General features: G+C 39.4%; 1 protein-coding gene across 11 annotated transcripts in view; it reads right to left on the reverse strand.

Annotated features, from left to right (window-relative positions):
- The window catches only part of lrp1bb (low density lipoprotein receptor-related protein 1Bb), a 265,115-nt gene that overhangs the window by 171,471 nt on the left and 69,447 nt on the right, over window positions 1-24,197 (reverse strand). For 10 of the 11 annotated variants that reach the window (XM_058083126.2, XM_058083127.2, XM_058083124.2 and 7 more), the window contains exon 2: window positions 15,387-15,509. The exons of the other annotated variant lie outside the window; for it this stretch is intronic. In XM_058083126.2, the coding sequence (XP_057939109.2) occupies window positions 15,387-15,509 (123 nt within the window). The remainder of the gene's footprint in view (window positions 1-15,386; window positions 15,510-24,197) is intronic. 11 annotated transcript variants of the gene reach the window in all.

Below are 24,197 nucleotides of genomic sequence, written 5' to 3' on the forward strand. Positions count from 1 at the left end.
AGTTAAAATGTTTAGTATGTTTAGATTTGACATATTTTTGACGAATAGACCATGACAACAAAACAGCGACCATTGAATAACAATCTTTGGAAAAAAACAAACAAAAAAACATGGTAAAAGGTGAGGGCTCGATGTTCGAATCACAAAGTGATGACTGATTGTGCTCCATGTTTCAATGAGGTCAATTGTAAATGCAAAAGCAATAGTTTGTGGGTTTCGATTTCGGCTATGTCAACAACCGCTTATGTCGATGTTGGTCAGATTTCGTGCTAGAGTGACCATAGTTTAATTTGTGAAAATCAGGACACTGGGCCTGGCAATTAAATACTCACACGATGACAGTATGCCTCCTCTGTATGGACAAAAAAAAATGTTGTATTATCAAATATCTATGTCCAACGACAAAAATACCTAAAGCAGAACATTCCAAAACTGACACAAAATTACAAAAGAAGAAGACTGCAAAAACAGAAACACAAAGGATCCTGATGTGGAATGCTTGTTATGGTAATTCAAAGTAATTCACATTTTTGAGAAAAATGTGCCTCTGAAGTCTCAATAATTTTAACTACCATTGTGGAGGGCAATTTTACAATACAATCCCCACACGGCAGCCTCTTTGGAATTAAGTCACATGCAGCACAGTGCCCTAACGCCAGTCAATTTAATGGCACTATGAAAACCAGGACATTTTCATCACGGTCTTAAAAAAAAAAAAAAAACAGGACTCAGTGCACATTGCTTTGAATAAAAATGCATAAATTAGAAATGTATGAAGAGAAAACGTCTCACAGCTTCTCTACCCCCTCTGTGTCTGTGCAACAGAGTGCTCTGCAGATGTGCACACCTGCCGTCTGTTGTTGGGCATTGCTGTATACACATTTACACAGTAGATGTAAAAATAAAAGTGGAAACCCAACCTTCTTTACTATAAAGCTAAATCACAATCATAACTGAAAGGCGGAACTTGATTGTGAATATAATATAATTAATTAATTCTCTATACCGCTTATCCTCACGAGGGTCGCGGGCATGCTGGAGCCTATCCCAGCTGTCTTCGGGTGAGAGGCAGGGTACACCCTGGACTGGTCGCCAGCCAATCACAGGGCACATATAGACAAACAACCATTCACACTCAAATTCATACCTATGGACAATTTGGAGTCGCCAATTAACCTAACATGCATGTTTTTGGAATGTGGGATAAAGCCACGGCCTGCATGCTCACCACTTGCACACCGTGCAGCCTGAATATAATATAATGAATATAAAACTAACATATAGTCTGTGTTAAATTAATGTCTGTGGTTGCATTTACAAAAATAGATACAAATGCCAGCACAAACCCAGCTGCATATCAGTGAACTAGTTTAGTTCTCATGAGTTCAGACTTGTGCAACCACACCTGTAGTTGTTGTCATGTGTGCATCTGACGTATGTTTCAAAAATGGTTGCTTATCGTACATTCTCCAAGACTAGTCCACATCTCCACACAGAGATTTCCAAACAAAGGTTCATATTTAAGCAGTTCTGATTCTCTTTTTAGCCTTTCTTCCTGGTTGTTTAGCGTGTGTTACTGTATTAAAAGTGATGATAGATGAAGTAATGATCTCACGATACAAAAGCTTTTCAAATTGTGTATAAAGTAAGAGCATAGAAAACCAGCTCATGACTTTGCAAATACGTGTTAACATTATTACAGCCCTGTAGTCATGAAATAACACACCTTTTGTTAGCTTTACACTCCTACTATTCTTTGTTTACACCACAACACTAATGAGTAGGCTATGAGATCCCTGCAGAGACATAAGAGAAGGCCGGTGCTCATAGCAAGCTACCGGGCTAACTTGTTATCCTCCCATTTATTTGTTCTCAACGTAAGTGTTTTAAACACGGTGGGAAAGAAGGACAAATTAAGGAACCAAAAATGTACCACTTCCACACATAATGGGAGAACCACTCTCATGTTGGACATGCCATGGCTGACTATGCATTGTGAAGCTACTTTTTATATACTGTCAATCAAGTATTTGCAATGTAACATTGACCAGAATGATCATGACCAGAATAACACGTGGCTTGTCTTGTATTTTTTAAAAATAATAGGCCATAGGGAATTAATTCATTTTTAATGTCTTTTCAGCATTCACACAATGATAACAACTAACAATGCCAATCCCAATCTCCAGGTTGTGAAGATGAAATGCTAACCACCTATCCAGCTGAAAAAACAGCATAGACCAGCTACCAGCATATGTTGTATTTTCGTGCTGGTATGCTGGTCTGGTATATATCAGCTAACACTGATATGGGTATGATCATTAGCTATGAATTAATTAACCTTTAAGTGACAAAAATGATAGTAATATGTGTACAAAGGGTTTATTTTGTAAGGACTGCAAGCCAGGTTTAAATCAGAGAGGAGTGTGCTGTCCTCATAATATGGCTGTATGCTGCTCGACACCCAGCCAACCATTAAAAAACAGAAAACTTTGTCCACAAGGATTAGTTTTCTTGTTTCAGTCAAGCACGATGACGAACGTTTCCCAAGGCTCAAATGTTGTAGAACAAACACAGCACGTTTATGAGCTTTTCAAACCTTCAGTTCTACAGTTGCTAGCTTGTGCTTCGCAGAGTGAAGGAAATACGTCAAAGATTGTCTAATCGTGAGAGGAGTACTCACTCTTCCCGTCACTGAAAGGATTGTTTTTGGAAAAAAATGTCTCACTTTGATATATATGTGTGTGTGTGTGTATATACGTATATAGTAAATCATTACTTTTTAACCAGTTTTACTCTACATTATAACACATTTATTTAACAACTATGAACCCGTTTACATACTTTAAGCAAACTCAAAAATTGCTGTTTTTCACCCAAAAGACATGACAAAGGAGCATTTGGTTTCTTGATAACATGGGCCTTTCTGCTATTAGCTGCTGTGGGAAAACTCATTGTTACAACCAGCAGTGATGAAAACATACTTTGGTTGAAAACTGTGTAATATATAATCCAGTTTTCTGATGTGGTTCTAGAAGCTTTTCTGTGCTAATTGTAATAACCTCACCAATATTAAACCTCACGGCATGTCACTGTTTCACAGGCTTCAACAAACAACATTTTTGCATCGGAGCATGGAAATTATGCTGGTCTATGCTGTTTTTTTTTTTCCCCCCCAGCAGGTCGGTCACTATGCGGCTTCATTTGAGATTTCGGGCGCAACACTCTGCTATTTTACCTCTGTGCTGAGCCGCAGAGGATGATTATGTCTTCAAGACATTCAACAGACATTTTCTTTTGACAGATTTGCCCAAAACGTGTGCTAGGTACTATATAGGCGGATGGGATGGGAACATTGTGTAATCCCTTGATGTACCGTATTTCTCTTTGGCTCGGAGCAGGTTAGTTTTAGCTCACTAAGCACGGTACATATGTAATGTGAATCAATCTGATCAAAAAAGCAATCAATCCAATAATTTGTGACATACTTTCACAAATGGTTCACGTTTATTAAAAATGACGGGATGAAGACCAAATTATAAATTTATAAAGCCAGGTTCTTTATTTTGAACAATACATTTATGTGGAGTGGCGCCCACATTTTAATAGTCTCAGCTATTTAGAACATTTCAATTGCATCAACACTAGAATTTAGAAGTCCTATCAAGAGAGTCAGACTTGTGTGCCACAAAACACATGTATTCAATGTACAATGAACAATTATGACCACTCTCCATATGGTTGAGGAGAAATTCATGGCTGGGCAGTCAAAGAAGTAAACATGATAAATGGAGCTACAGAAAGTGGTACAATGTTGATTTGAGTCTCTGGGCTCATAAATGAGGTCACTGGTGTGGAAGAATGGGCTCCGTGTGTAAATGACATGATTATTTTAGTTTATTTGTTCATGTGCATCTAAGTTGAATTGTTTTGATGATTTGCAGGACAAATCCCAAATCTCGCTTGACCTGAAAATTATGCTGGTACACCATCTTAAAAGGTGTTCAATATACAGTACTACTGTATAAGGAGCCAGAATCGACTGAAATTGATCACTGAAAAGGGATTGATGAATTCAACCACATTCATGGCTGTCTTTTTTAAATCGTTCAGTAATTTGATCATGTACGTAAATTAGGCTTGGTGGTGTTAAGTAGGTAGTGTAGGTAGATATAAATAGAAATAAATATACAAATATAAATATATAATATATCCCATTGAAAGATGAGTAGTTTCAAATCCAGATAGAGACTAAAAAATCTCAAAACACAAGAACGATCCAAGATGAAAGCAACATGCTCCTCCCAGTGCATCACTTCTGACATGGTGGAAAATGGTGCAAGGCCCTTTAAGTCACTAAAAAACAAAATAAGGGAAAATGGCAAATCATACAGAAAGCCATCTGAAAAATGGGACAATTCAGGAGAACTTTGCATGATCAAATGAAGTAGGGGGCAAAGAGGGGACGCTTTTTCAGAAGATGCTGTCAGAAACATGAATGCATTAAATACATGGATGGCATTACAATATGCTGGGTTTGATCACTAAATCACATCAAGCTTTTATGTGCAGAGCTGAGGAATGTGACATCCAATTAAAACTACATTTATTCATTCATTCATGTTCTACCGCTTATCCTCACAAGAGGCCTGGGGGTGCTGGAGCCTATCCCAGCTGTCTTCGGGCGAGAGGCGGGGTACACCCTGGACTGGTCGCCAGCCAATCACAGGGCACATATAGACAAACAACCATTCACACTCACATTCATACCTATGGACAATTTCATTCATTCATTCATTTTCTACCGCTTATCCTCGCGAGGGTCGCGGGGGCTGCTGGAGCCTATGCCAGCTGTCATTGGGCGAGAGGCGGGGTACACCCTGGGTTGGTTGCCAGCCAATCACAGGGCACATATAGACAAACAACCATTCACACTCACATTCATACCTATGGACAATTTGGAGTCGCCAATTAACCTAGCATGTTTTTGGAATGTGGGAGGAAACCGGAGTACCTGCTGAAAAGCCACTTATGGGGAGAACAAGCAAACTCCACACAGAGATGGCCGAGGGTGGAATCGAACTTGGGTCTCCTGGCTGTGGGGCGCCATGCAGCCCACACTGCATTTAAATAAGAATAAATAACTATGATGTCAAGGCAAGCTGTGAGCTCTTGAAAGACTGTTATGCTTCTGCATGAGCCCTCATCTCGCTCTTACCTCTCCAAAGCCTACAGTTTCACAAGACGTGTGCCCCCAAAACAATAAAAACTTGAAACCTGCCTCGCATCATTGTGCACTGTTCTGGCAGGGATTGGTTGGCTTTTAGTTTTTTGTTTCCATTGTGTGTGTGTGTGTGTGTGTGTGAGACTCATTCAGATGGTGTAAAAGCCCACATTCACATTCTCCTTCGATTTTGTATCAACATTTGCAATAGAAGTGACTGTTGGAACACATCCATTAGTTCCAGCTTCAATAACACTCTACATCTCATCAGTCACCATTGTTTATGAGCGAGCAGGGATGCTAATAAGTTGCATAGTCAACAGAGGGTGGCATGGCTCAAATGCTAGATGGGTCAAATGTCTGAGTATCCAAGATTTTCACTTGTGTTATCTGTCAGTCATTCTACAATAAGCATGTAACTTTTATGAGCTTGCAGTGATAGCAATGTTGCAGGATTTGTTTAAAGTAAACAAAAGGGTTGTACCTCAGTGGGGAGGTAATGTTACATAATGCCAAATACCCTGCCCTTCATCTCAATAACAAGGTGCTGGTACATTGCGCTCCAAAGTGCCATCCTTCTCTCATCAATTCCCATGGCAACTAGATACATTTGTGATACATTATTTTCAACATGGGAGGTTCATGGATAAAATACCTCCTAGTTGATTGGCTGCTTGAAACATAACTTGCATTGCTGCTGTCTCATCACAAAAAAGAGCCTTTTATCCCGAGAAGATATCCTTCTAAAATTGCTTTGTCAACAATTATGACAATAATGCAATAAATCTTCAATGGGGCATTTTTATGTGATACAACATTAGGTGTGTTGAGCTATGTAAAAGTGTAAACTGTTTTGTACTGCATGGGCGGTACTCTTTTAATTAAATATATATTTAGCATTGCAGGCTTCATTTCATAAATATTTACATTACATTGTGATTCTGTCAATTTGCATGTGTTCTGCGCAGTATGTTGAGGTGAAGACAGGCAGGAACACGGATATATTACTGCCAATATCTAGTCTTTCTGCCTTGTAAATGTCAGTTACTAATTTGTCACGATGGAAGACCAATGTTGGCATTGATGTTGTGATTTTGAGTACATAGTATTTACATTAACTGTACATTAACATTAACTGGCTAACAATACAAAAATGCCACAAATACTGTAGTAGTGCAATGAAGAGACAGTCCCAATGTTTTCAAACTCTTTACTCATTTGCTGAGACATGACCTTGCTATTTGATGAATGGGAATGAGTGCAAGAAACCCAGTGAGAGCAGAAAAGATCTCTTCTCCTAATCAAAATCAATGTTGATTGGAAGGAGCCAAGGTGCAGCCATGAAAAAAATTCTCCTGTGACTGTGAATTTGAAGTCAGCTGCTGACCCCTTTTGTCTTTCTCTGTGGGAGTGACAATTGAGAGGATTCAGTCGTCTAAATGTCCAGAAGATTGACACAGCTCTGCATGGCAGCATCACTGAGACAAACTGGAAGTCTATAAAATCCCTTCTCAGGGGTTTTATGAAGGATTTACTTTCTAAGACGCCTAAGACATGTTTGCACACATATCGCATAAACACAGGGAGGGAAATGGAAACTGAAAATGTCATTGAACAACTTATCAACTGAAAACGTATTACCACAAAGTGAAGTACAAATACTTGGCTATAGATGACCACACAGTGCAGACCAAGTACAGTATTTAGAGTATGATTACTACACAGTATGTACAATTTAGTAATTTGTTCACATTCCACAGACTAAACTAAATATCACAACCACGTACCACCCAGTATGACTATATTAGTGCAAACTAGTACATCAACAAAAATACGTATATACCAATGAAAAGAATTATGCTCGTAAAAGCATTTATGCAGCTCCAATATCAGTCACAAAATAATAACCAACTGGAACATTACGTTACATTTGTAGTTGTCATTTTCTAATTTGCCATACTGAAACTGGAACCGGATTCCTAAATTATCAAAACACTGAACGGAATTACACACTACAAAGTAACTAGTGAATGCAAACTACAGGCTTCAAGGTTCTACAATATTTGGCACACTTGAGTATGTGCAAATATGACACACAAACAGATATGACCATCACTTTGAAAATTTATGATGGAACAGCACGACACCAGTTGTCTCAAACTCGTGGGCCCCTACTTGACAAAGTTAGTGTAAATGTGGCTCAAACACTCTGGAGCAGGGATATCCAAAGTTTTTTTTCACCGAGGGCCACATACTGAAAAATGGAAGGATGCAAGCACCACTTTGATATTTTGACTCCCAGCATGCCTTGCAAGCAACCATTTGTGAATAACCGCAAAGTCCATGTTTATAGTTCACAGGACACAGCTTTGAGTTGAGGCTGTGAGACCACCCTGACATGCACCATAAAAAAGTGTTAATTTTGAAGTGTTGAAAAGACGTCAAAACCACAGTCTTGTCCATATGTGTAGCAGAGTAACATTTGACACTTGTTTTGTTCGTGCCATCGCAGCTAGTAAATAGCACTCCAGTAAAACACAAATCCATCAAGCGTATTTTTTTTGGAGGAGCACATCATGCAACGCCTGAGGGTTTAGAAGAGGAGGAGCAAGCACATCTTGTATGTCGTTACTTTGACACAGACGCATAAGACAAGCTTAAATTTGAAAACAGCCTTTAAAAATTACTTCTGCTTCTCTATGAACACTCTACCTCACATTCCTAATTCTTTAGAATTTATATAGTCTTTGAGCCATGCATCAATTTTCTCTTAGGTGTTTTATCGACTGTAGTTTTTTGTTTCTGCCTGCTAACTTGCAACAAAAACAAATGTTAATGTGTATGGATGTTATAGTAGCCACTGATTTATCTTTTGTCAAGTTTGTGTTACATAGTGTCTAGAGAATTTGAGATGGTAGGGCAATAAGGCACTGGCAGGCTAGAAAATAAATGAATAGCTTCATCAGTGGCGCCTATTTGAGGAGGACTTCAGCCTTTAAGCTTCATTAACAGTACCAGAAAGTTGAGGATGGGAAAATCATAGACAAATTTAGACATCTATGTAGACATAGAGAATGTCAAAATGTCCATCTTGCCCATTTTTGATTATGGTGACAACATCTATAAGATGGCGTCTCAGTCCACTCTGAAGAAGCTGGATATTCTTCACCACTTCGCCATCCGTTTTGCTACTAGCGCCCCTTTCACCACTCACCACTGTGAATTATATAAGTTGGTAGACTGGACATCACTCCTTACCAGACGGCTCCGTCACTGGCTCCAGCTCATCTACAAAACCATACTTGGCATCACACCCTTCTATGTCCCTTCCCTCTTACATCTTTCTCACTCTGCTTACAATCTAAGGTCCAGTAATCACATCAAACTCTCCATCCCCAAAGTTCGTACCGTCTTTGGACGCAGCGCTTTCCGGTTTGCTGCAGCTAATGACTGGAACACCCTACAAAACTCTCCAAAACTTTCAGCCTTCACACCTCTCTCTGTCTTTAAACAAAACTTGCAACTAATTACACCTATTACATATTTACTGTATTGATATTTGTAATTTTATATAACATTGTTCTTATTTTCAGCACTCCCCTCTCCCTCAAAGTGCTTTTGCTATTTGTTCAGGCTGCATTTGCAAATAAGAATTTGTTCTTAAATTGCTTGCCTGGGTAAATAAAGGTAAAATAAATACACATTTCACACATGTCCAGCAAAACACTCATCAGACTTTTGTGGTAAACCTCGTAAAACAAAACATAAGGTAGCACCGATGGCAAGAAATTAAGTACTATCTATAACAAACAAAACACACATATGGCAAAACAAATTCCTGGCCCACATGGCGTAGACTACGGAGAGCTCCACACACACACACACACACACACACACACACACACACACACACACACACCTTCTCTCCAATTGCCTTCTGCCTCCCTTTGTCTCCGCCCAGTTGCCCTAATCAGCCACAGCCTTGATGCACATTCCAGGTGTTTCACCTCTCTGGAAAAAACACCCACAACGACAGGTACACACCCACAACGCATGTAACTCCAGTTATTGGCATTTTAACAGTGTTTCTTATGAAATTCCTAAAAGTGATTTCCCCCTCAAATAACTGTTAGCAGCGATCTGGTCCCAAAAGATCTGTGGCTGAAAGGCTAAACTGGTACCTCCTTCTCCTCTCTGGGTATTCCGATCTGATACAAACCCCGTTTTCTCCTCCCCACAGGCCCTGAAGATGCAGTGATTATGGTTTCCTGGCCGAGGGCAACGTGAGGAGAGAGAGAGAGAGGTCATCGGTGACCATGATATTTTATACTAAAAGAAAAGAGAAAAGTCAGGTTGCCTCTTCAGACAAAAAGCGTTCTGGATATAAAACTAAATTATTCATGGTTAAATCTACAGAAATCCCGGAACAGGATATATTTAAGCTATGTTGCTTCAGGTCTACACAGCTTCTCATTTTCATAATATTCTAAAGGTTCCTTTTTGCCATTTCCCAGGATACTGCAGCATATCATCTAAGAAGGTGGAATATATTCCAGTCCTGTCTCCTGTTTGCCGGGTAAAGCTGATCTAATTCCCCTTTCTATCAATACATAATCCATGTTAATGAGCTTTGCGCAATTCTTGAATGAACATGCAAGGTCTTCTTTCTCCTGGCATTGTAAATAAAATAGAGCCTGCAGAAATCGATGTGATGATTAATGGCCTTCCGGAGATTATATGACTCGGCCCTAAGCAACCAAGTAGAGGTTTTATCATATCTCTCATATTAAAACAGGCTTCACAGAGAGAATAATACTAGAGACAATTACAACGGAAACACTTGGTTAACCAACTGCACATAAAATAAGCCTTTTATGTGACAGTATCCATGTCTCCCTGGTTTGTCAAGTTGAAGCCATCTTGTGCTTTATCATTAACTTTATTAAAACATAGCACCACTTTTGAATGGAAAAATGCACACGCTGGCTGGCCGACGTAATCCCATTACTGCCGCCGAGACAAGGACCAATCAGTGGGAGTTTTATTAAGTTAATGTTCCCACTCTTCTTTTGTTGTTTTGTCTTATGGAAGATTCTGTGATTATAAGTGTGGAAAAAAAAACAAACAAAAAAAAAAAAACAAAAACTTATTGAATTGGTAACTGCTATGGCGTGGAGAAGGGGTAGGATTTAATAAGCTTTGCTTCTTCCTGCTCCTTTTCAGACATGTGTAGTAATGAGGTGTTGTGTGTATGCATGTATGTGTATATATGTATATATGTATGTATGTAGATATTTGTGTATGTATATGTATGTATATATTTGTGTATGTATATATATATATATATATATATATATATATATATATATATATATATATATATATATATATATATATAGATATTGTAAGTGCATATGTGAAAAAGAATAATGTAACATAGTATTCATGTCTGAAATAAATTAAGAAGACTAAGTGGCCAGGATGTTTTTCAGTATTCTCTGGCAGGTAAACATGGATGTCAGATGTCCTGGAAGCTATTGATAGTTATTAAAAGTCAATGAAAATAACCACAAAAGCATCTGCATGGGAACTTGTTGGCACCAGAGTAAACATATCCCCCTAAATAAGACGCTTATGTAAGTTTATCTCCGGCACTAACAAGATTACTCAATGAACACTGACCGCTTTTTCTTCCCTGAACTATTTTTCCCTCCAAATCTGACAGTCGCTGGCCACAACCACGAGTCGCCTCCCATGTGCAGAGTTTGGTACGAGTTGGCGATGTGTTTTGCCAATCGTTTGTCTCCTCCTGTGTGGAGACCTGAGATGACACCATCTGTGTTTTAAGAGTAGCTTTTAACAGAGCTTTTTAACCGCCCTTCACTTCACTAATTTCATCCCTATTGTTCAACATTGTTTAACAATCTTAAACATCAATCCATCCATCCATCCATCCATCCATGTTATATTCCGCTTATGCTCACTAGGATTGCAGGGGTAGTCTGGAGCCTATCCCAGCCTGCCATCCTTGTTGATGACAGGGAGGAAAAAATAACATGCTTCACTGCTTTGACCTGAAAAAGTTTCTGTGTGGATAGCCTCTAACACAGGGGTCTCAAACTCAATTTACCTGGGGGCCACTGGAGCTAGGGTCTGGGCGAGGCTGGGCCGCATCAGGTTTTCCAAAAAAACCCAAAAAAACACATTTATTAAAAAGAAAAAAATGAATAAACTTTGCTTTGGTTCCGATTTTCTACAAGAAAAGCTCCGATAAAACATTCCACTGTTCTCAAGTATCTTACTTTTTATTTTTCTACACAAAATAAGATCAAGAATAAAGAAAATCAATCAATCAATAATAAATAAATATAATAATAATAAAACGGCAAATAATTAAAAATTAAGAAACCACATAGTTGGTGGGTAGACAAATTATTTTTTTCAGATTAAAATGAACAAAGCATTATGAGAGCCCTGTAGACATGACAAAACACGACTATAGTCACATTTATACTCTTTTTATTTACAACATATTGCGCAACTGCAGGGTCTTGAGACACATGCTAACTCGCAAACTAGAGAGCTAGCGACCTAAACGGTAGCCTCCAAGTTATTTCCTTTAAATTTAATAAGCCAAAAACTTACCACTTCCACATGGATAGGGAGGATAACTATTAACAGTTATTTAACCTTTAACATGAACATTAATCAAATGTAATAATTTTTTCTAGGTACATGATACCATACGGCATCCATATCAAACCTGCGCGGGCCGCACTAATATTAAACTTTCATATCAAGGCGGGGGCCTCAAACTAGTGTCCTGCGGGCCACATTTGGCCCGCGGGCCGCGTGTTTGAGACCCCTGCTCCAAGATGACGCCTTGCCTAATCCCACAAGCATGTGTGGAGTTAGCGCTCTCTTTGTAGCGCATGTGAAAGCAAGCCCCATCCAAGTCAGACACGGCAGGCACTCACTAAAGGTTAGGGTGAACACAAATGGAGACAACACAAATTACATTCTAAAAAATCATGTAAAAGAAGTAATAAACACACCAGATAGCTACAGACAAAGGCGGGACGTTTTCATTCTCTTCAGACTTAGGGTCGGTGGCTTGTATAACATCCATTGTTTAAAATAAACGAAGAACTTTTACTCTGGGTGAACTCCAGTAAAATTGAAGACACTCACTTTTTATACGAGAGCTGTATAATTTTACAATGACCTGACACAATTGTATAAAATAATCACCCCGTCATCGTACAGTAGCATTGAGCAAATCATGCACAATAATTCACAATCATTCATAGTTTCCCTTGAATGATACATTGATAGTTATTGCAGACGGGAGAGTTGTGGTGCCCTTTGCCTTGGTCTAAATATTCAGGATAATGTTGCCTTTTCACAGCAGTCATTGAGGTAGAAAAAAGCTTTCCTCTGTTGCATTAATCCATTAAGAAATGTCCAAGCAGCTGTGACCATAAACAGCTGCTGACTGTAATTATATAATGTTGACATGAACACAGGGGTGTCGTTTGATTTTAACGGAAAGAATTTCCGTCACCATCTTCTTGATATGACTTTTCTACTAAAAGTTTTCTACTTTTACAGTAGAACAGTGGTTCCCAAAGTGGGGTATGCGTAGCATCAGGGGTACGTCAATTGCCATAGGGGGAACATGAATAAAAATGAAAAACAATTAGTGCCTAACACTCAAAATTACAAGTGCACCTGAATGACCACAGTGTGACGACACCGTAGCAGGAAGGAGACATAGCGGCAAGTTGTTCCTTGCTCTGTGTGCATCATATCAACAACAGTAGGTTTGTGCATTTCATCTTGAAGATTTCATTTATATTGTTATTACAGCATTGGAAATACAAAATATTACAAAATATTCTATTTCTAACAGACCTCAATGTTAAACAGACCTTTGGACTGATACTGCTTCATCATGATTGTTTATCAATATTGAAGTTAATTAACATAATAAGGTTCATGTTTAAGTGTGCAGTAGTAGGGGGTAAATGGCTTCAGGTCAAATTTCTGAAGGGGTATGCGAGAGTGTTTGGGAACCACTTCTTTCTCTTTCGGCTTTTCCCTTCAGGGGTTGCCACAGTAAATCAATTGCCTCCATCCTTGTCTTCTGCATCTGTCTCTCTCATACCAACTACCCTCATGTCCTCCTTCACTATATCCATAAACCTCCTCTTTGGTCTTCCTCTGCGCCTCCAACCTGGCAGCAAAACACAACATCCTTCTACCAATATATTCACTATCTCTCCTCTGGACATGTCCGAACCATCTCAGTCTGGCCTCTCTGACTTTATCTCGAAGGCCTCTAAAGTGTAATGTCCCTCTGATGTACTCGTTCCTGATCCTATCCATCCTGGTCACTCCCAATGTGCATCTGAGCATCCTTATCTCTGCTACCTCCAGTTCTGCTTCCTGTCTTTTCCTCGGTGGCACTGTCTCTAGAGCAACTGCAAACAACTGGGAACCACTGCAGTATAATATTTGCACTGTGGTCAACTACCGCAGAGCTTGCAGTGTTTGCAGCTTTTTGTCACTGTTGTTCTTCAGGGGCTGTGATTGCACTGTGCTCTTACCAGAATTTACAAACAATAACTAAGCCAATCATAAAGATGGTGTACTTTTAATTTAAAATTTAATTTTAATTTAAATTTAAAGCATTCGACAGCAAGGGGTTTCAACAAGGATGGGTGGAGTACTGGAGAGGAAGCTGACCTGGAAAGACAGCTGGGAGGCAGAACCACAGCAGAATAAATTAATTATCCGAGCTATCTACAACATGATTCCCAGTGCAGCTAACTTTCATAAATGGGGCAAGAGGGACTTCTGAATATGTCCTGTCTGTCTAGGAAAGGGAACACTAAAACACATCTTTAGGCCACTACCTGCTGGTGTCACTATCAGGTACCGAAGACAGTGACCGAGACCATCTCCACTGCAGTGGCCAACCATAAATAGACACACCCACAGCCAGAGGGTAATCCCTTTCGGGAAAGCAGGAGAGAGGTCACGATCACAGCCAACAACAGCAGCCAGCATTTGGTCTTCGGCAGCAGACGGGGAACTGTGAGTTGACTTGGGCCTGCTGCTCAAGTTCTCAGAGCACATAACAACCTCCTTAAGACCACATTGCCTCCTCTAAGCAAGTCCTCTCAAAGGAAATGACAGTTCCCTGGGAGGAAGTGGGGCCATTGTGAGACACAAATCAAGGTCTGATCAGGTCTGGCTGGGTCACCTGTCTGATACTGTGAAACCCGAAACAATCAATGATCTAAAAAAAAAAAACATCTGCAAACTGCACCTCAAAGTGATGATGCACCACAACTGTAACATCTTTTATACAATAATATACAGTATGTTTGAAATGCAATATTTTTTTTGCATTAAATTATATAGCTGTGAATCATTTTAGCACTCACTTTAATTACAGCATAAGTGTCTGCCTGGCACGTCTCTATTTTGATCACCTTAATGGATTAGAAGCAGTCACTATTACTGCAGTGAAAATGGATCTTATGCCTCCCTTGGCAAAGTGGAAATAAAAAGCTTACAACTTAAGAAAACCACACACCAAGTATATGCAGAAATATTGCATACTGTACAGGATTAGTGAACATGTTCCATTTTTTGTGTGCAACAACAACAGACTGTAGTGTATCCAGCATTACCCTTTTGGTACAATACTACAACATTTGGTGCACATGCAAAAAATCCTGGTGCGGTTTAGTTTAGGCAGCTAATACATAATTGTTACACAGACCAAAGTTAAAATAGCAACACAAGCCATTGGAGCATTGAATGAGTTAGTATATTATTATTATTCTGTGTTTTAGGCTTCAAACTTCCTCCCTATTGTGCACTAATGCCATGCTCACAGTGGTCTCACCTTGGGTTTCACCCCTTGTATTTGATCAGGAAATCTACTTCTTTTCTCAAGAAAATGTTAAAAAGCGATAGGAATTGTACATAAAATACATGTATAATGCAGTTCAATGGACAGTTATTTTTAATTCATCTGAATTGTTTTTGGCTTTTTCATCATGACACGTGAGGGAGGGTCTCACCTCAGTCACAGTCTAAAAAGTAGCAGGAAATCAGGTGTGAAGGATGGATGGAATGATTGACTTACAAGTCATGTCACTTTCATCTGAAGTGTCAGGGCAGTCGGGTTCGCCGTCACAAAGCCAGGCCTCAGGGATGCAGGTTTCCTGATCGTGACAGTGAAACTCCCCTACATCACATAAGATGGCTTCTGAATGGAACAAGGAAAGGGTGGAGAGAGAAACAGGAAGAATGTAGAGTATGAGATGATAAAAGTGAAAGTATGTCACGTTTCAAATACAGTATATGAGCTCATGAGGATGAATGCGAGTGGTGAGGATGTGGCTTCACCTGGTCCTGCTGTAGAACCCTCTGTGGTAGGGCTAATTTTACCCTTTTTAAACATGTGCTTTGATTTTATAGATGCAATGCCATCCATCAGTGGAAGTGTGTGAAGTGGAGCATGAGGTCATCCATTTTTGTCGGCGGAGATTAAAATGCTTCCGAAAGAGACGGACAGGAAATGCTATTTTGACAGCTCCTCTAACAAAGACGCAACGTCCTTCATGAGAGAAAACTATTACAAAGCCGTTTAGAAGAAATTCTCTTTATCTCTCTGCCTCCTTTGCTCTTGTACTTTGATTTGATGGAGAAATGGGGGAGTTCAGAGAAAGCTCAGTCGACTTAAGAGTCATAGTAGCCTTTCATTACGGCAAGTATCCATCAAAGCGTTGACATGTTTGCTGCCGGTAGCTGTCACAGCTACAGCTTGATGTTGCCCAAGAATGAAACAAGGTTTGCTTAAAAAAATGTCACAGTATGACCTGAAGATATTTTTTCACGTAGCGAATCAAAAATTCTAATTTCTACACTTAACTCACAGATAATCAAAAGAGCTTTAATACCATCTCCCACTTTCCATTCCCAACCTTTTATTTTTTTCTGCAAAGATGCCATCAGGGAATGGAGTGGATCAAGTGGGAGATCCGGTTTGCAGCATTTGAATAGTGGGACTGATAAGTCGATGTGCTACCGCTCAGTTCCCCCGCACCCTGCAGCAAATTCACTACCCGGGGACAGATCTGAAAAGGTCAACCATTTCATTCATTGCACCGCTTCCCTTTTCCCACTGATGCAATATAGCTGAAATTTTACAAGAGGCCGTTTTTAATTGTTTCTGCAGTGCCATCCAACTTCAGAAGAAGTAAAAATGAAATCAATGCCATGCTGTAACTGAAAAATATAAGATTATCCCAGTTTATGCTCATGACGGATGCCATCACAGTAAAATAGCAAGAATATAAACATGTATCATGTGTATAACTCACAACGTGTGTGCTTACAGTATCTCACCGAGTGTCCTGCTGTTCAAAGTGTGCCTTTTAGTGATCATCAAGCAGGCTAAAATTGTAATTTTCAGCACAGTTGAAAACACATTATCAACAGAATGAATAACAGTGGTGAAAATACACTTAAGGCCACACAACATCTTCATGAAGGCAACAGTGAACATATGCCAGGTTTGAGATTGGCAGAGACTGTTTGCTGAAGCCTTCAAAGAAACGTCTGCTGCACCTTTAAAGCTGAATTGATTACCATTGAAAGCAGGTCTTGTGGCATGAGGGTCATTTCCTATATAGTGATGGAAACCTTGAAAAAGACCTCAGAGCAGCCCTTTTACCTATTGATGCTCTGCCTCCTTTCATGCCACTTCACCTTGAAAGCTAGTGGGCCAAATATATGTCAACCAAATGGCCTCCTATTTCATTTCATCTTCTCCAGGCAGCCTTTCTTGGACAGCTGTTGTTGGAAAACACATAAGTGAAAAGTATGGTTCTCCTCCCTATTACACTGTATTTGAAGTTGAAAAAAACAAAACATAAAGGCACATTATTTATATTCAGATAGCTGAATAAGGCGGGAAACAAACTTTGACAAAGGGAAGAGGTAAAACAAACAAAAGGACTTCCAGTGAGGGATAAAGAAAAATAGTCAAACTGGTCCAATTTCCATAAGAGTTGCAACAAAGTGGCACTGAGCCCAACACATTATCATGAGCTCCATTCCTGTCACCAGACAGCCACCACTGGCACAGCATTGAGACTCATTAAAGCAATCGGTCTTTTGATGTGTGCCGAATGTTCTGAGGAACAAAGACTTATTTTGAGGCGGGCAAACGGAAAATGTTTCCATAGCCTCGGAAGTCTTACGATCTTGTGTGCCGAGCTGTTGTGCATAATGCATATTATTTTTTTGTTTGTTTTACTTGCGATAAAGCACATTTTCCAAACTGACAACCCCATTTCGACCAAAGTCACTGCAACACTTCAACTAATGTTTGTTATTTTTAAAGCTGAGCTGTGCGAGGTAAAGATGACAAAAGCTAGGGACAATAAAATATGAGCTGCAGTGCAAAAATCGCCACCAGCCCACACTTTGGACACCCTGATAGAGATAACACTAGCGGATAGTGTGACTGTGTGAAATATATTTTGTTTTTTTAAGAAATGAGTATAATAGAAGCTCCTGGCATTTGTCAACCATCCCTCTATGGTGCTAATTAAAAAAAAAACGACTTAGTTCACCCTCCACAGACATATACTTGACAGAAATTCAAGTGCACCACTTGTTTTTTTGCTTTCATTTTTCATAAGCAGATCGCAAACTTTTTCTATGTACACTTTGCGGTTCGAATTTTGCAGCTTCACTCTTTCACTGTCTTTCAAAAAATATATTTAATAAATCATGCCGGCTTATTTAACAGGTTTAACAGGGTTATTTTTTTGCCAAAATTAAACATTTTGAAGCATAAAAATGACTAAATTGACAAAAACAGAATTATAAGCCATTCAAAAGACATGTGTAGTATTGTACTTCGGTCAATAGGTGTCAGTAATATTACTGTAATGTTTGATGGGACACACAATCTCACGACAGGCACAATAATGACAAAAATAAAAATTCCCAATAGGCTACTGTCGCAGCCATAATCCATAGGAAATGAAAACCCCGATGTCACTTCAAGTCCGCCAATCACTCTGCTTCCCTAGGGAAAACATTTATACACCTACACCTGCTTTATCAAAATGCTGGCAACTTTCTTTGCCTCCATTGTAGATTATTCACATAGCCGTGATCCAAAGAAAAGCAAAGACTTGAGGCGGGCAACACTGGTGGGGTCCAAGTTGATCTCGCTACGACACCGTGTCACATCAAACACACAACAACCACATCTTCTATGATAGTAAAAGTAACCCTAAATGTTCATTTATCATTCATTTATCCAGATCGGTGATGAAACCAACACACATATGAACATGAATTAGTAAAAAAAAATATTTCATATTAATAATGAATACTTCATGACATTCATGTCCATGAGTGTATTTAAATTATGTCACAACTGTACAAAAATGGGGAAAAAAACAGGATGCCCAGCCCTAATATTAAGTACTGTATGTATCTTGTTTGTACTTCATCAACATCAACTGCTTGTATTGTTTCCTAAACATGCTCATTTTAGTACGTTGTTTGAGTTCCTTATTTAATCTGTTCCACAACTTGATTCCACATACAGAAATGCTGAAGTTTTTTAGCATTGTCCATGCAGATATGCAAGTGTTTTTAAGTTTAATTCAAAGGTTGTTTCTTCATTTCTACATTTTTGGGTAACAGGTTATTGTTTGCAGCTGCACAGCGGAGTTTGCATGTTCTGTTGTTGTGTGAGTTTTCGCCGGGTACTCCGGTTTCCTCCCACATTCCAAAAACATGCTAGGTTATTTGGCAACTCCAAATTGTCCATAGGTATGAATGTGAGTGTGAATGGTTGTTTGTCTATATGTGCCCTGTGATTGGCTGGTGACCAGTCCAGGGTGTACCCCGCCTCTCGCCCGAAGACAGCTGGGATAGGCTCCAGCACCCCCACGACCCTCGGGAGGACAAGCGGTCAAAAAGGAATGAATGAAGGTTATTGTTTGCTTTATGCACAATTTCAGCTGTTTGAAAGTTTACCAAGTCAGCACATTATATGGCAGTGTGTGTGAGAACAGTTTGATTTAAATAGGGTTACCTGCTGACTGTGTACATCTTCTATCCCAAAGAAAACGAAAATCACAAATTAAGATGATGCAAATGTTAATCCTAAAACATCCAGTAATTCATTTTTGATGTTTATTCTGTTTGGTTGAGGTCATATAAGAGCTGGAGCCAATACCCTTTGGGTATGGCACACCCTGTACCCAGTCAATCAATTGGCAATCCTAAAGGTCAGTAAGGACAAATTTACGGTCTGTCATGCATCTTGATTCATGAATGTAAAGCATCTCACGCTGTCAGTGCAGACTTAGTGTCCTGCTCAGCTGAACGTCATATGCATAATTAAAGATCAGGAGACGATGAGCCAACCTAAGCAGGTTATTAAGTATCACAACAGTCTAATGCAGTCGCACGAGTCGTCAAATAGTCAATCCACCAAAAAACGTAGTGTGGTGTGATGCATTTCAATCATGTTTTACGTGTGTATAATGATTTTTAATGACTCTTTATTACAAGCATATCTCTGGAAGTGACGTACTCCATGTGGTATTTAGGCTTAAATGTCATTCGAGTCAAGTCTGATGAGAATATGACTAGAGAGAGGACCGTGACTCTGCTTACTGATGAACAGTTTTAGGAATGACATGGTACAAGTGGTTGCAGAATATAGTGATGCACGGTACCACTGAGTTTGTTTCCCATCGACAAAATCGATCTGATGCCGATACTTTGACCTAATTCACTTAATGTATCCGCTAAATTTCAACAAGTTGTGTATTTTATATCATAGCATAAAGAATACAAGACATTTAATGCATTTTAGTACAATAAGTTGTAATAAACTGATTTAAGTAATTGACTGCATGGTGACCAAGTGGTTAGTATGTTGGCCACACATTCAGGAGATCTGGAATATTTCCTCCCACACTTCAAAAACGTGCATTTTAGGTTAATTGGCGACTGAAAATTGTCCATAGGTATGAATGTGAGTGTGAATGATTTGCCAATGGCCATTTGCCATTGGCCATTGCCAGAGTGTACCCCGCCTCTCTCCCAAAGTCAGCTGGGATAGGCTCCAGCATCAACCCTAATAAGGATTTAAAGAAGTCTTGTTCAGGATAATGCAACTCATTCTATCAATGCGTAGGAACCGGATGGCTTCATTAGATACTGGCTGACCTTCACCACATAACAGTCATACTCTTATTCTCTCTACAAGAGCTGTGGTATGTCAACATACAGTATTAAAAGGTAGTACCATGTAAACATTTCAAAGGAACACAAAGGAACAACCCCTTGCTCCTTGACATTAATATCTGAACACATGAATGAATGAATCATCACATGCTATTTATCGTTTTCATGTGTGTCGGTCTTAGAGACTATTAGGTTCACACAGAAACACCAATTAAACATTTCCATCACGGGATTTAGTGTTCCACTGATTTGCACTTGACCTTTAATTTCCATAATGATAAGGACATTGCAAAGGCTGTAATTAAGTAGTTGTCCAATTAACAAACACATTGCCAGCTTTATAATAGGACCAAAACACATCATTCAAATAGAGGCAACATTTCCGACTCGCCTTTGATAATTTTGCGTTCGGGTTTTGTGTCCTTGTTCACGGCATCATAAAGCAGGCAGCACTTACTGACTCGCCTGTCAGTATAGATTGACCAAACTTTCTGAAAGCATGTTTCTGAAAGTCAACCGTAAAAGAACATTAGCAGGTATCATGCTTTTGAGTGCATCTGGCCTAAAATAGAACAATTTTAAAGTATCCTGGGTGGCTAATACCAGAGCATTTTTCTGTGTTGCGTTGACACACAAGTGGCTTAGACACTTAAGCTTAATCCAGAGAGTAAAAAAAAAAAAAAAAAAATCCCAAAACCCCTGAACATCTAGAGTGTTTTTTGTGTTTTTTTTCTGGTTGGAAGTCTGACTATGTATATCCACTCCACAAGCTGCATCTTCAATCAGAAACGTAGTTGATTTTTTGCCTCTGAGGGTGTCAACTGAAGCATACCTGTCAACATTTGCGGTAAAAAATAAATAAACTGGAAAACAAGGGAAACTACGGTACACACCTCAAAATGTAGCTACAATGTTATGTCACTTAAAAAGGTCTGTTTGTCCAGTCCTGTATGGTTGGTATTTGGATGGGCACCAAGAATTACCATCCCTGCTCTTCGTCTGTCACAAGTTCTGCCCCTCTCGAGAGAACAGGTTCCCAAGTCCTTGCTGTGTGTTAACGCGTGTCTGACGATATCTAGCCGAAACATCTCCAGTTTGTGGACCAGATCAGATTTTAAATGATCACAAATTATGATACAAAAAAACACAACCAGACTGTTATGAGCAACACACCAGCTATCACTGCAGATTATAAAGTCAAATGAAAGCGTCTTGAGATGTTCTGTCCAATTTGTCTACATACGTACTTACTGATATTATAGAGTGGGACCTTTGTTGCTTCATGAATCTGTTCCAGAAGGACCAACTTTAACCAAAAGGTACTCTAACCAAATGGATTTTCCCATAAGAAAGTATGTAAATCCAATTGTTTGAAAAGCCCAAAATTTTCACACAAAATATTTTTTTTTTTATTGTAACTGGAAATGTATATAAACATGTACTGTATCATTGATGAATGAAAGTGATAATTGAACATTTACCTTCATTGAAGTGATTGTTGCCAAAGACAGATTGATGTAGCAGCAAGATCAAAACGAACAACACCTTTATGATTTGTCATGAGTTATTTCTTGAATATGAGTTATTTCTTGAATATGAGTTATTTCGTGAATTCAATAGTGTTTCTCATTTCAAGTGTGTGTTTTTCTTTTGATCACGCCTACAAAATATGTTCAAATTAATCAAAGAAAGTTGCAAGTGCCAGCATTTTGACAAAGCAGGTCCATCCATTTTCTATGCCGCTTATCCTCACTAGGGTCACAGGTATGCTGGAGCCTATCCCTGTCTTCAGGGGAGAGGCGGACTGGTCGCCAGCCAATCACAGGGCACATATAGACAAACAACCATTCACACTCACATTCATACCTATGGACAATTTGGAATTGCCAATTAACCTAGCATGTTTTTGGAATGTGGAAGGAAACCGGAGTGGCCAGAAAAAAGCCACTCGGCCCGGATAAAGAAGGTGACAAACACTATTGCCTGAGAAATAACTCATGGCAAAACACAAAGTTGGTGTCCATGTTGAGCTTGCTGCCACATTGGGTCTTTGGCAATGATAACATGAAATATTTCTACGCATTTAGAATTGTTTGTTTAGAAATCTTTTATGCATGCAGAACTTCAAAAATGTCTTAATATTTTTGAGACTTGTGCAATAGCAAAGAACTACAGCGTCAACCACTGATCATCAAGGACGGGTGACGGAGTTTACTTCCACTTCCTTTATCCATGTATTAGCAAGCTTACAGGCAGCAAACAAGGTCATTTTGTGATTTTGTTGGACGCAAACTGAGGCAACATTTTGGCATACTTTTTCGAATTACATGCTAAATGGTATTCCACTGTATTTGTATAATTCTGTATGAAAAAATAAATCCTCTCCTCACCTAGGACATGAAAGCCCCACCTTGATAGACAAACTATAAAAATAGCACACAAGTACTTCCAACAAGATTGGCCGGCTCAGACTGTGAACATCACAAAGAGGTGCAAAGACTGGGAGATGGCAACATGTCGGACAAGCTGTTTTAATTTTTGAGCGCTAAATATGTGCCAATGCCGCTGTCCTTTTAAGCTGGCATACGAAACAATTCACAGGTCCAGTGAATGGATCCAATGCGTGTTTTAGCATTCATATACAATTAGCCGATGTTGCAATCACTGTTATTTGTATCCATCTCATTAAGGTTATTTGTCTCTGTAAATGATGTACATTAAGATTGAGGTACTGTTCATATATTGCTGAACAGAACTACTGGTATGACTGTAGCCACCACGCAAATATTTCATTTGCATGACAATGTGTCATTATACTGCCAATGATAACCCTTTCATCCTCTATCGCACACCCCCCCTTTTCGTCTGCCCTATCCAAGGTCACCTAATAACTGTGTTCCTCTATCTTAACCAGCAGCGGTCTGAGGAATTTATACACCACTCCATGTCGTGATTACCAATCAGGTGGTGTAATGGCTGCTTAGGCAGACAGGGTTTCCACCATCGTTGAGGGGTGAAGTGCCTGTCAAGGTTGCCGGTGAGTGACAATTGTCCAACGCACACTGATTCTCTGTGGGGCATGTCAGTGCCTCAGCGGTAGTCTCCAGATTAAACTGCATTATTTCAGGTGAGTGAGAGCTGTTACGGTGAGGAATCACATCCCTCACGGCTCCAGCTTGGCACCACAGTGCAGGTGAGCTACCCATTATGTAACTCCGGAGAACCTTGGTATGCATTATTGAATTAGGTTTAACTCCGAGTGCTGTGATTGAAATGTTACAACACTAACAAGATGATAATCTATGTAAGCAGAAAATAAGAGTAAGGTGACAACATTTAATAACAAATGGGAACACATTAATGACTCGAGTGCACACCCTTTGCTAGGTTGCCATTGAGGAAGCAGCACCTTGCCAAAAAGTATCACTGTTCTTATAAAATGTTTCACTGCAGTTTAATTAAACAATACAATGGACACAGTCTGAGGACCTAAGCAAAAAACAATTGATTTCCACAAAATTCACTGTGAGATGAAAACTAACAGTGTAAGAAAAATGTTATTTCTAATAAAAGGTCAGCAAATGGCAACTTGGCTCAACTGTCTACATGTAATCAGCCACTACCCATTGCTAATGTGACATTTCTGTCTCATTGTCTGCCATCCTGC

This window comes from Doryrhamphus excisus, linkage group LG12 (genome assembly GCF_037039965.1).
Source record: "Doryrhamphus excisus strain RoL-2023G ecotype Guam linkage group LG12, RoL_Dexc_Guam_v1.1, whole genome shotgun sequence".
Taxonomy (NCBI): domain Eukaryota; kingdom Metazoa; phylum Chordata; class Actinopteri; order Syngnathiformes; family Syngnathidae; genus Doryrhamphus; species Doryrhamphus excisus.